The sequence below is a fragment of the Bufo gargarizans genome, chromosome 8 (assembly GCF_014858855.1).
Source record: "Bufo gargarizans isolate SCDJY-AF-19 chromosome 8, ASM1485885v1, whole genome shotgun sequence".
NCBI classification, from domain to species: Eukaryota; Metazoa; Chordata; class Amphibia; order Anura; family Bufonidae; genus Bufo; species Bufo gargarizans.
In genome coordinates this window covers 85,221,865-85,236,006 of record NC_058087.1, presented here as the reverse complement: position 1 = coordinate 85,236,006, position 14,142 = coordinate 85,221,865, and the positions used below count along the sequence as shown (strand labels likewise).

General features: G+C 43.8%; 1 protein-coding gene across 5 annotated transcripts in view; it reads right to left on the bottom strand.

The window, feature by feature from the left end:
* Nucleotides 1-14,142, bottom strand: part of ADAM23 (ADAM metallopeptidase domain 23) — a 380,159-nt gene that overhangs the window by 211,432 nt on the left and 154,585 nt on the right. For all 5 annotated transcript variants that reach the window (XM_044303192.1, XM_044303191.1, XM_044303194.1 and 2 more), the window contains exon 5: nt 1,605-1,687. In XM_044303192.1, the coding sequence (XP_044159127.1) occupies nt 1,605-1,687 (83 nt within the window). The remainder of the gene's footprint in view (nt 1-1,604; nt 1,688-14,142) is intronic.

Genomic DNA, 14,142 nt, shown 5'->3' with positions numbered 1-14,142 from the left:
TAACAGCAGATAAGTCATAAATCTTACCTATTTACTTGTCATGGAGCATCCTCATATACCCCATTCTCTAGCAATTACACTCTTATTTAGTTTGTTGCATATTTTCAATGCAGAAGATACACATAGTATTTAACTATGGATACACAATACATATTGTAAGGGATCGTCTCTTTTCAGGGGTCACACTCACAGATATCTCGCCAGACAACGGATTTTCATGTCCAAACTGTGCATTTATTTTGGCACTCTTCTCATACAGGATAGTCCAGTTATACTTCACCGGGTGGGGTGAGGTTCCCGCCCCTCCAACACTTAAACACAAATAAACTCCTGCCCGTCTAGGCACTACCTAAACAAAATACGTCCCTACCTCACTCGTACAGCACAGTTCACACATGAACATCATATGTGGCTTCCCTAAGCCAACATCAATCCATCAGCCTCCAGGCTGTGGCAATTCCAGTACCTTTTGGGGGATTGTGGTCCAGTAGTCCTCCCAACTCTAACCTAGTGACCCTTTTTCCGGAGGCTTCACTGCATTCACAAAACTTCAGGCTATACCCTAGCCTTGTAGCCCCTCAGACTTGCTAGCTGAGACCACACACCCAGAGCCTTAGCAGGACTCTGCTTCACAAACACTCTTTCTCTCCCTCCTCAGACTGACACGCTGGGAGGTGCTTTATGTCGGCCTAAATACAGCAGGCCTCACCTGCGATCACCTCAGGTGAAAGGAAAACATGCCCTGGAATTAGGGAGGTGGATTGGGAGGTCCCACTGTCAAGCCTACCATCCCAATCCAATAAAATCCAGCCCTGAATAAATAAAGAAAATAGCTTCAGCAACTAGGTTTGCTGAAACCAGTGCCATCTTCCTAGACTTTACTTATCTCACCTAGATGAGATATACACACCTTCCAGGGCTTCACCATACACATCACTGTTCACAGAATTACCCTTTCAACAACCAAGAAATTCACCCACTGGGATAAAATATGTGCATATTTTTTGTTTTAAAAGGGTTGTCTGAGATTTTGATATTGATCACATATCCTCAGGATAGGTCATAAATATAAGATTGGTGGAAACCTGACTCACCGCCAACTATCAGCTGTTTGAAGAGGCCATGGCACATCATGGTCTAGGCGCAGGTCAGTCCGATTCAAGTGAATAGACCTGAGCAGCAATACCAGACACAACCACTATACAGTGTACGGCATTGTGTTTGATATGCTGTGAGGAGGTTGCAGCAGTCACCAGAGTGCCACAGCCTCTTCACACATCTGATCAGTGAGGGTGCAAGGTGTTGGGATCCCAATAATCAGATATTGAGGATAGACCCTTAATATCAAAATCTCTGATAACCGCTCTGATAAAGGTTACATGACATTTAATTTTATGCTGTCTATACAAAATATGACTGCACACTAGGCCACTTGAACATAGAAATATGTCATGGTTCAGGATAAATTGTTGGTGGGTGAGCACCTCAAGAAACAATGCACACATCAGTGCAGTACAATTTCTACAAGTATACTGTAGATTTATAAATCATGTGCCATAGAATAAACACACAAACTGCTGCTGTAATGCCAGCTTTCTCCTTACTGTAAACCATTGCAAGTGGAGATCGCCACTCTGGAGTGTTTGACACCTCTGATGGTACCATGATAGTAGCAGTGCTCTCCTCCCTGTGGAAGAAAAGAATACATTTACAATCATGTATTCACGTTTTTCACATGTGTGATAAAAAACAAGGTTTACAAACAACATTTCTTAGCAATTAGTGTTGGGCGCGAATATTCGAAAAGTGAATATTAATTGAGAATATTGGCACTTCGAGAATTTGCGAATATTTAGAATATAGTGATATATATTCGTAATTTTGAATATTCTAGATTTTTTTAAATCAGTAACCTCCTTTTTTACTTGTTGGCCAATGAGAAGGCTGCAATATCTTTGTCTAAGCTTAGCAACATCCCTAGCAACCAATAGGAAAGTTCCCTACCCCTTACTATACAAGAACCTCCCCAGCAGCCCTTGTATGCAGTATTTTTCAGATCTGACAGAGTGTTATTGCTGTGCTCTCTGCTTTCCTGTGTCATTACATTAGATAGTTAGTTAGCTTATGTATATATTACAGATAGTTAGTGGGGGATAGTCAGTGTAGGTTAGATAGTGATATAATGTAGCTGACAGGTTCTGCTCTCCATACATACATGCTACATACATAGTGCTGTGATATCACAAGTTCACAACAATACTTAGTCACCAATCACTAATAAGTAGTCAGACCTGTTAAAATGTGAAGTTGCATGTATTGCGCCAAAATATTTGCATGATTAGTGCCGATTTCACAATCGCACATATATTGGAGCACTCTATCTGCATATAAAGCTATTGTAATGTTCTGCCGTGCCAACCATTTTCTCCAGTTTCAGGAAACTTCTAGCAGCTTAAAAAATGTAGCAATAGTGACCCACGCCTGTATTTCATGCGCGTATTAAGGCGTATTAAGAAATACATGCGTATTAAGAAATTCCAAATGACTGTCTTACTGCGTCCCACCTCAGCAGCTATGACGCGCTGTGAGAGACCCTGCTTATGCAGTTCAACAACCCAACCACATTCAAAAAGGGAGAGTTTTTTTGCCTTTGCCATCACAACGTGTGACTACCTGACAGAAAATGACAATGAATCCACATCTTTGTACAGATTTGGCCTTTTAAAGGCATGTGGTCCTAAAATTTGGATCAGCTGAAAAACAGCCGGTTTCAGTTTAATCGTTGTTTTCATTAAATTGAATGCTCAAAAAATGTCTTGTCTCACTCTAATTTCTTCTTGTTGCATGTTGAAGCTCTACTTGGAACCTTGTTAGGATCCAACAATGTAAAATATGATTTTTTGCCATTTTTGAAGTGGTCTTAAACTTTTGATCAGGACTGTATTACATTGACGATTTTTCACGATTGAGAAAATAATCTCGAATTCGCAAATATATGACGAATATTTTACCAAATATACACGAAATAACGCAAATTCAAATATTGCCCCTGCCGCTCATCGCTATTAGCAACCATCAGTGAAAAACGCATTGCATCCGCACCTGCTTGCGGATGCAATGCGTTTTTCACTGACGACCCATTCACTTCTATGGATCCAGAGATGCGTGACAAACGCAAAATATAGAACATGCTGCGTTTTTCACGCAACTGAGAACTGATGCGTGAAAAAAAAAAAAAAACGCTCATGTACACAGACCCATTGAAATGAATGGGTCAGGATTCAGTCCGGGTGCTATGCGTTCACGTCACGCATTGCACCCACGCTGGAAACTTGCTCATGTAAAAGGGGTCTAAGAGTTTTAAAAAAAAGCATTTAATGTCGTTCAGCTAAAAGGCCGATAATAGTACTTCACATTCATTTGCTGCTTCTAGTACAGCCAGGGCTGTCTTTAAAGCGGGGCAAAATTGGCAGCTGCCCCGGGCCCAGTTGCTCCTTGGGGGCCCGATGCAGCTGCTTCTTGAGCCCCGCTGGCCACTGGTGACGTGGGGGGCAGCGGCAGGGTACAGGGAGATGGAGCACTTCCATTGTGGAAGCGCTCATCTCCATAGTCATCTGTATCGCCGTCCTCAGGACAGCGTTACAGATGGAAGTGCTGCGGCGGGGCACGGGAGGGATAGGCGTCTCCCTTCCTTGTTCCTCTGATCGGCTGCAGGCCTAGTATCTGCAGCCTATCAGAGGCTGATGCCGGCGGCGTGATGACGTCATCGTGCCGCCTGAGCCGTACAGCGTGGGACACAGGCCAGAGGAGGCCTGCATCGCATCACTGCCTGCCTGATGGCAGGAAGTATAAGTGTTTATTTTTTTTTATATGGTACTACTACTGGAACATGATTTGAAGCATCTATGGGGCCACCTGTTACTGGCGCATGATTGGGGGGCATCTATGGGGCACTTGTTACTGGTGCATTATTGGGGGCATCTATGGGGGCACTTCTTACTGGCACATTATTGGGGGCACTATGGGGGCTTCTACTGAGGCTACAAAGAAGGGATATTTTATATGGGGGGTCTGTATAGGGGTATTTAATACTGGAGCACATTATGGTGGGTACTATGGGGAAGGGGAGAGAGGAGTACAATGGGCTCATCTATGGGGGTACTAAGAAGGGGTATTTTATACTGGTACATTATGGGGGGCACTAAGAAGAAGGGGGAGAGGACGACTATGGGGCACTTACTGGGGGCACTATATAGGGGTATTTTATATTGGCACATTATGGGGGCACTATGGAGACATTAGCTCAACTGGGGGGCATTAAAAGAGGGTATTTTTTGCACTGGCACATTACTACTACTGGGGGTCTATGGGGAACATGGTTACTAGTATGTGCACTATGGGAGCAGTATTACTTCTGGGGCACAGTGGGGACATGTTGGGGGCACTGTAGGATCACTATTACTACAATGTGTGCTCTAGCAGATAATTATTCCTATTGGTGGGACTTTTGGGAGCACTATTACTGTGGGGGCACCTTGGCACAGTGTCAGCTTACTACAATTATTTTTGGGGGACGTTATGTTTACACTATAAGTGTCAGGGGCACTTTTTGCTGGGCGCAGTTATTTTAGGGCGCTGTGTACCAATAATTATTGAAGGGCACTACCTGCATGGTACTACTATTATCAGGGGGTTTATCTGTTTCTGCAGTATAGTATTGGGGAGCACAGCGGCACAGTATTGGGGCTGGTAGGATGATTTATCCAGAAGATGGGAGGATGATGGAAAAGTAGTAAACTAAGATTTTGTTTGTCAAACTGCAGAGACGAGAAATGGCTGAAAAATGGTGGTCTGGTCTGAAGATCTAAAAGGAGAAGATGAGGAAAGAACATCTACATCAAAGAGAAGTCACTGGATGTAAGAGGTATGTGGGGCTGTATAAGGCTACTCTCACACTGGCGTTTCTGGGTCCGCTTGTGAGATCCGTTTCAGGGCTCTCACAAGCAGTCCAAAAGGGATCAGTTCAACCTTAATGCATTCTGAATGGATAAGAATCCGTTCAGAATGCATCAGTTTGGCTGCTTTTGATCTCAGTTCTGCTTTTGAGGCGGACACTAAAACGCAGTTTGCAGCGTTTTGGTGTCCGCCTGACGATGCAGAGCCAAAAAGGATCAGTTTTCACTAACACAATATGGTGCAATTGAAAACGGATCCGTCCCCTATTGACTTTCAATGTAAGTCAATACTTTTTTTTATAATGCAAACTGATCCGTTCTGAACGGATACATGCATTGCATTATCTGTGCGGACCCATCTGTGCAGATACAAGATGGACCCGCACCGAACGCAGGTGTGAAAGTAGCCTTACCCTCTATGTAGGGGTGGATGGAGGGGTTAGTAGTACAGTATTATCTGCACATTGTAAAAAAAAATAAGTAATCTGCAAAATGCCATATATTTGTGTCAGAAGTTGTGCTTTTTTTATTTTTAGAATAATGATACAGCCATTTTATTTGATACTTTTGTGCTGATTCTTTTTTCCCCTCTATATTAAGGGACACTACAGGTCCTTCTAAAAAAATTTGCATATTGTGATAAAGCTCATTATTCTCTGTAATGTACTGATAAATATTAGACTTTCATATATTTTAGATTCATTACACACCAACTGAAGTAGTTCAAGCCTTTTATTGTTTTAATATTGATGATTTTGGCATACAGCTCATGAAAACCCAAAATTCCTATCTCAAAAAATTAGCATATCATGGAAAGGTTCTCTAAACGAGCTATTAACCTAATCATCTGAATCAACTAATTAACTCTAAACACCTGCAAAAGATTCCTGAGGCTTTTAAAAACTCCCAGCCTGGTTCATTACTCAAAACCGCAATCATGGGTAAGACTGCCGACCTGACTGCTGTCCAGAAGGCCATCATTGACACCCTCAAGCAAGAGGGTAAGACACAGAAAGAAATTTCTGAACGAATAGGCTGTTCCCAGAGTGCTGTATCAAGGCCCCTCAGTGGGAAGTCTGTGGGAAGGAAAAAGTGTGGCAGAAAACGCTGCACAACGAGAAGAGGTGACCGGACCCTGAGGAGGATTGTGGAGAAGGACCGATTCCAGACCTTGGGGGACCTGCGGAAGCAGTGGACTGAGTCTGGAGTAGAAACATCCAGAGCCACCGTGTACAGGCGTGTGCAGGAAATGGGCTACAGGTGCCGCATTCCCCAGGTCAATCCACTTTTAAACCAGAAACAGCGGCAGAAGCGCCTGACCTGGGCTACAGAGAAGCAGCACTGGACTGTTGCATGTCATTCGGCAATCAAGGTGCCAGAATCTGGAGGAAGACTGGGGAGAGGGAAATGCCAAAATGCCTGAAGTCCAGTGTCAAGTGCCCACAGTCAGTGATGGTCTGGGGTGCCATGTCAGCTGCTGGTGTTGGTCCACTGTGTTTTATCAAGGGTAGGGGCAATGCAGCTAGCTATCAGGAGATTTTGGAGCACTTCATGCTTCCATCTGCTGAAAAGCTTTATGGAGATGAAGATTTCATTTTTTAGCACGACCTGGCATCTGCTCACAGTGCCAAAACCACTGGTAAATGGTTTACTTACCATGGTATTACTGTGCTCAATTGGCCTGCCAACTCTCCTGACCTGAACCCCATAGAGAATCTGTGGGATATTGGGAAGAGAAAGTTGAGAGACGCAAGACCCAACACTGTGGATGAGCTTAAGGCCGCTATCGAAGCATCCTGGGCCTCCATAACACCTCAGCAGTGCCACAGGCTGATTGCCTCCATGCCAAGCCGCATTGAAGCAGTAATTTCTGCAAAAGTATTCCCGCCCAAGTATTGAGTGCATAACTGAACATAATTATTTGAAGGTTGACTTTTTTTGTATTAAAAACACTTTTCTTTTATTGGTCGGATGAAATATGCAAATTTTTTGAGATAGGAAATTTGGGTTTTCATGAGCTGTATGCCAAAATCATCAATATTAAAACAATAAAAGGCTTGAACTACTTCAGTTGTGTGTAATGAATCTAAAATATATGAAAGTCTAATGTTTATCAGTACATTACAGAAAATAATGAACTTTATCACAATATGCTAATTTTTTGAGAAGGACCTGTATAGTCACCAGAACCACAACAGCTAAACGTAGTAGTTCTGGTGTCTATAGCATGTCTCTGCAAGCTTTTTAATGTAAACACTGCCTTTTCAGAAACAAAGGCAGTATTTACATTACTGCCAAGGAACACCTCTAGCGGCCACTCATCATTATTAAAGTTTACTACTTTAAGAGGTGTGTGGATTAGTCTTTTTTGTGTGTGTGTGTGTGTGTGTGTGTGTGTGTGTGTGTGTGTTGTGGTGGAGGGTGTGATTGCATGCTAGGGTGTGGGAAGGCAGGATCCAGGGGGCCCACGTAAATTCTTGCCCAGGGTCCAATCAATATTTAATGTCTGAGAGAAATTCTATGGCACACCAATTAATAATTGGTGTGCCATAGAATTTCTCTCAGATATCTACCTATCCCTCTGTGAGCACCCACCTTTAAGAAGGTGTGCAGATCTCAATAACCAAACAATCAATATTAACCACCTCCCGACCGCTGTACGCGTATATGCGTCCGGGAGGTGGTTGCTTTACTCCTCCTGGACGCATATACGCGTCTTCTCGAGAGACGCGAGATTTCCTGTGAACGCGCGCGCGCGCTCACAGGAACGGAAGGTAAGCGAGTGGATCTCCAGCCTGCCAGCGGCGATCACTCGCTGGCAGGCTGGAGATCCGAATTTTTTAACCCCTAACAGGTATATTAGACGCTGTTTTCATAACAGCGTCTAATATACCTCCTACCTGGTCCTCTGGTGGTCCCTTTTGTTAGGATCGACCACCAGAGGACTCAGGTAGGTCAGTACAGTCCCACCAAACACCACACTACACTACACTACACCCCCCCCCCCACCCCATATAAACTCCCTGATCACCCCCCTGTCATTGCAATCAAAATGTGTAAAAAATGCCCTGCAAAATCCGAAAGGTGCACTTTGGAATATGTGCCCCTTTGCCCACCTTGGCAGCAAAAAAGTGTGACACATCTGGTATCGCCGTACTCAGGAGAAGTTGGGCAATGTGTTTTGGGGTGTCATTTTACATATACCCATGCTGGGTGAGAAAAATATCTTGGTCAAATGCCAACTTTGTATAAAAAAAATGGGAAAAGTTGTCTTTTGCCAAGATATTTCTCTCACCCAGCATGGGTATATGTAAAATGACACCCCAAATCACATTCCCCAACTTCTCCTGAGTACGGCGATACCAGATGTGTGACACTTTTTTGATGCCAAGGTGGGCAAAGGGGCACATATTCCAAAGTGCACCTTTCGGATTTCACCGGTCATTTTTTACACATTTTGATTGCAAAGTACTTCTCACACATATGGGCCCCTAAATTGCCAGGGCAGTATAACTACGCCACAAGTGACCCCATTTTGGAAAGAAGACACCCCAAGGTATTCCGTGAGGGGCATGGAGAGTTCCTAGAATTTTTTATTTTTTGTCGCAAGTTAGTGGAATATGAGACTTTGTAAGGAAAAAAGAGGAAAAAAAAATAAAATCATCATCATTTTCCGCTAACTTGTGACAAAAAATAAAAAATTCTAGGAACTCGCCATGCCCCTCACGGAATACCTTGGGGTGTCTTCTTTCCAAAATGGGGTCATTTGTGGCGTAGTTATACTGCCCTGGCAATTTAGGGGCCCAAATGTGTGAGAAGTACTCTGCAATCAAAATGTGTAAAAAATGGCCTGCAAAATCCGAAAGGTGCACTTTGGAATGTGTGCCCCTTTGCCCACCTTGGCTGCAAAAAAGTGTGACACATCTGGTATCGCCGTACTCAGGAGAAGTTGGGGAATGTGTTTTGGGGTGTCATTTTACATATACCCATGCTGGATGAGAGAAATATCTTGGCAAAAGACAACTTTTCCCATTTTTTTATACAAAGTTGGCATTTGACCAAGATATTTTTCTCACCCAGCATGGGTATATGTAAAATGACACCCCAAAACACATTCCCCAACTTCTCCTGAGTACGGCGATACCAGATGTGTCACACTTTTTTGCTGCCAAGGTGGGCAAAGGGGCGCATATTCCAAAGTGCACCTTTTGGATTTCACCGGTCATTTTTTACACATTTTGATTGCAAAGTACTTCTCACACATTTGGGCCCCTAAATTGCCAGGGCAGTATAACTACCCCACAAGTGACCCCATTTTGGAAAGAAGACACCCCAAGGTATTCTGTGAGGGGCATGGTGAGTTCCTAGAATTTTTTATTTTTTGTCGCAAGTTAGTGGAATATGAGACTTTGTAAGAAAAAATAAAAAAAATAAAATCATCATCATTTTCCGCTAACTTGTGACAAAAAATAAAAAGTTCTATGAACTCACTATGCCCATCAGCGAATACCTTAGGGTGTCTACTTTCCGAAATGGGGTCATTTGTGGGTTTTTTCTACTGTCTGGGCATTGTAGAACCTCAGGAAACATGACAGGTGCTCAGAAAGTCAGAGCTGTTTCAAAAAGCGGAAATTCACATTTTTGTACCATAGTTTGTAAATGCTATAACTTTTACCCAAACCATTTTTTTTTTTTTGCCCAAACATTTTTTTTTTATCAAAGACATGTAGAACAATAAATTTGGCGAAAAATTTATATATGGATGTCGTTTTTTTTGCAAAATTTTACAGCTGAAAGTGAAAAATGTCGTTTTTTTGCGTTACATTTTGATTAATAACAAAAAAAGTAAAAATGTCAGCAGCAATAAAATACCACCAAATGAAAGCTCCATTAGTGAGAAGAAAAGGAGGTAAAATTCATTTGGGTGGTAAGTTGCATGACCGAGCGATAAACGGTGAAAGTAGTGTAGTGCCGAAGTGTAAAAAGTGCTCTGGTCATGAAGGGGGTTTCACCTAGCGGGGCTGAAGTGGTTAAAGACGGCTCTGAGTACAGCGGCGATCTGTCAGTTTTCCACCCGCTTCACTACGGGCTCCTCGGCAGTCGGCAGCCAAGTGAATCTTCCCCCGCCCACCTCAGCTGCTATTGGCTGGGAGGTAGAGGGCAGCACTGCCATTGGCCGCCTGTGTACTTTAGCCTAGCACAGACTGCAGTGGCAGAAAAGAATGCGGCTTGGGGATTTAACATCAGGAAACATGAGGACAGAGCACATCAGAACTGTAAGTACATTTTCTATCTGCGATGCACCCCTGACCAGCGCCCCTTGCGTTACATGGACCCTTGACCAGGGCCCCCTGCGTTACATGCACCCCTGACCAGCGCCCCCTGTATTACATGCACTCCTGACTAGCGCACCTTGAGTTACAAGCACCCCTGACCAGCGCACCTTGAGTTACACGCACCCCTGACCGCCACACTCTGCGTTACACGCACCCCTGACCACCACATTCTGTATTACAAGCAGAATAAGTAGCATTGGTTGCACACACCAACAACACCCACAGGCAGGGCCGTCTTTACCAAGGGGCAAAAGGGGCAGCTGCCCTGGGCCCAGTTGCTCCTGGGGGGCCCAAGGCAGCTGCCTCTTGAGCCCTGCTAGCTACTGCCCCGGGTGTCAGGCTGTCGGCTACACAGGCATCATGATCGTACTGTGTTAATGATCTTAATTCTAGGACCTTAATGAGTTTTGATCTAGGACCTTAATGACATCATTACCATGTGACCAGTAACCTAGCAATTACTGGTCACATGGCTATGAGGTCATCACAGGTCCTACTGAGTGTTGCAGAAGTTAACTGTGGAGCTTTTTTGTGTAAAGATTACATCAGAAAAAGGTGACAGGGGCTGTTATGTTAATATACTGTAAACTACTGTATAGTGGGCTGTATACTGTGTGGTGGGCTATATATTGTGTAATGGGCTGTATACTGTGGGGTGGGGGGCCTGTATACTGTGGGGGAGGCCTGTATACTGTGGGGGGGGGCCTTTATACTGTTGAGGGACCTGTATACTGTGGGGGGGGCCTGTATACTGTGGGGGGGGCTGTATAGTAGGGGGGAGTGCTATACTGCTGTACTGTATAGTGTGGGGGGCCTGTATACTGTGGGGGGGGGCTGTATAGTGGGGGGGGGGGGGAGTGCTATACTGCTGTACTGTATAGTGTGGGGGGCTGTATACTGTGGGTGCGGTATAGTGTGGAGTGCTATACTGCTGTACTGTATATTGTGGGGGGCTGTATCGTGTATAGTTTGGGGTGCTGTATACAGTGAGGTGTTGTATACCGTGAGGTGCTGTATACTGTGGGCTGCTATACTGCTCTACTATATACTGTGGGGTACTGTATAGTGTGGGGTGCTAAACTGCATACTGTGTGGTGCTGTATACTATAGGGTGCTATACTGCATACTGTGGGGTGCTGGGGTGCACTGTAACACTAGGGTGAGCCGAGCCCTGGTCTCCTTCCTGCAGAGCGGTGCCCACTTCCAGCCTGAGCCCAGCTGCCCAGAGCACTGATCCTGAGCTGCTGGAGTCTTGAGAACTGGAAGTATTTACAGTCATTCACTGGACTCTACCAGATGTGTGGATTTTTTGTGTGTGTGTTGTGGTGGAGGGCGTGATTGCCTGCTAAGGTGTGGGAAGGCGGGATCCAGGGGGCCCAAGTAAATTTTTGCCCAGGGTCCAATCAATATTAAAGACGGCCCTGCCCACAGGGTTATTTCACAAAAGTTTGGAGGGAATACGGTGGCTCTCCTGTGTGGGCAATATGCAAGGTGCACGTGTCTAAGCTGACTCACCCAGTCAGACAAGGCAGGCGTATCGGAACATAGGAAGACAGGCACTCTATATGAGGTCACCAGCAGATATCAACAAAGGACAAGGGATAGTGTGTACAGACGTGGACAAAATTGTTGGTACCCTTTGGTCAATGAAAGAAAAAGTCACAATGGTCACAGAAATAACTTTAATCTGACAAAAGTAATAATAAATTAAAATTCTATAAATGTTAACCAATGAAAGTCAGACATTGTTTTTCAACCATGCTTCAACAGAATTATGTAAAAAAATAAACTCATGAAACAGGCATGGACAAAAATGATGGTACCCCTAACTTAATATTTTGTTGCGCAACCTTTTGAGGCAATCACTGCAATCAAACGCTTCCTGTAACTGTCAATGAGACATCTGCACCTCTCAGCAGGTATTTTGGCCCACTCCTCATGAGCAAACTGCTCCAGTTGTGTCCGGTTTGAAGGGTGCCTTTTCCAGACTGCATGTTTCAGCTCCTTCCAAAGATGCTCAATAGGATTGAGGTCAGGGCTCATAGAAGGCCACTTTAGAATAGTCAAATTTTTTCCTCTTAGCCATTCTTGGGTGTTTTTAGCGGTGTGTTTTGGGTCATTGTCCTGTTGCAAGACCCATGACCTGCGACTGAGACCAAGCTTTCTGACACTGGCTAGTACATTTCTCTCTAGAATTCCTTGATAGTCTTGAGATTTCATTGTACCCTGCACAGATTCAAGACACCCTGTGCCAGACGCAGCAAAGCAGCCCCAGAACATAACAGAGCCTCCTCCATGTTTCACAGTAGGGACAGTGTTCTTTTCTTGATATGCTTCATTTTTTCGTCTGTGAACATACAGCTGATGTGCCTTGGCAAAAACTTCGATTTTTGTCTCATCTGTCCACAGGACATTCTCCCAGAAGCTTTGTGGCTTGTCAACATGTAGTTTGGCATATTCCAGTCTTGCTTTTTTATGATTCGTTTTCAACAATGGTGTCCTCCTTGGTCGTCTCCCATGTAGTCCACTTTGGCTCAAACAACGACGGATGGTGCGATCTGACACTGATGTTCCTTGAGCATGAAGTTCACCTTGAATCTCTTTAGAAGTCTTTCTAGGCTCTTTTGTTACCATTCGGATTATCCGTCTCTTAGATTTGTCATCAATTTTCCTCCTGCGGCCACGTCCAGGGAGGTTGGCTACAGTCCCATGGATCTTAAACTTATGAATAATATGTGCAACTGTACTCACAGGAACATCTAGTTGCTTGGAGATGGTCTTATAGCCTTTACCTTTAACATGCTTGTCTATAATTTTCTTTCTGATCTCTTGAGACAGCTCTTTCCTTTGCTTCCTCTGGTCCATGTCGAGTGTGGTACACACCATATCACCAAACAACACAGTGATTACCTGGAGCCATATATATAGGCCCAATGGCTGATTACAAGGTTGTAGACACCTGTGATGCTAATTAGTGGACACACCTTGAATTAACATGTCCCTTTGGTCACATTATGTTCTGTGTTTTCTAGGGGTACCATCATTTTTGTCCATGCCTGTTTCATGAGTTTATTTTTTTACATAATTCTGTTGAAGCATGGTTGAAAAACAATGTCTGACTTTCATTGGTTAACATTTATAGAATTTTAATTTATTATTACTTTTGTCAGATTAAAGTTATTTCTGTGACCATTGTGACTTTTTCTTTCATTGACCAAAGGGTACCAACAATTTTGTCCACGTCTGTATATGATAAAAACTATATTTATTTGGGTAGTAATGAAACGTTATCAATATAGGTCACTCCCAATGTACAAGGAGAGGAGTGGGTGGTGTAAAATAGATGAATGGATAAATTAATAAATAAAAATAATGTGAAAATGTGATGATAAAACGCCCTGTATTGGGCTATAAGTCCAGAATCATGGTATGTAGGACTTTAAATATTAGACAAATATAGTCAATAGTCTGAGATGGATTCAGTTGATTAAAATAAGTAAAAAGTTAGTACAAAGATCTAAATTGCGACAGGTTTAAAAGGATATATCAGCAGCATTCCAGATCCGATGTATGTGTATACACAGCTATGCAAAGGTTATTTTCAGCGAACCAGTGCCTGGTGGCGTCCCACCTAAAATTGGCTATCTGGTCACTGTTACCTCTCTGGAGGATCGTCGGTTCTTCTATGTGGGTTTCTCCGCGCAGGATCCTCTGTGTGCTGTGGATGCTTAGTGCGGTTATGGATAGACGGGGCCGGCAGCGCGGTTGCAGATGGATACGATGACCGTGAAGGGCTGCTGTTTGTGGATCGGTCTGTCGATGCGAATGTTGCCGTCTTTTCCTCTGGTCAG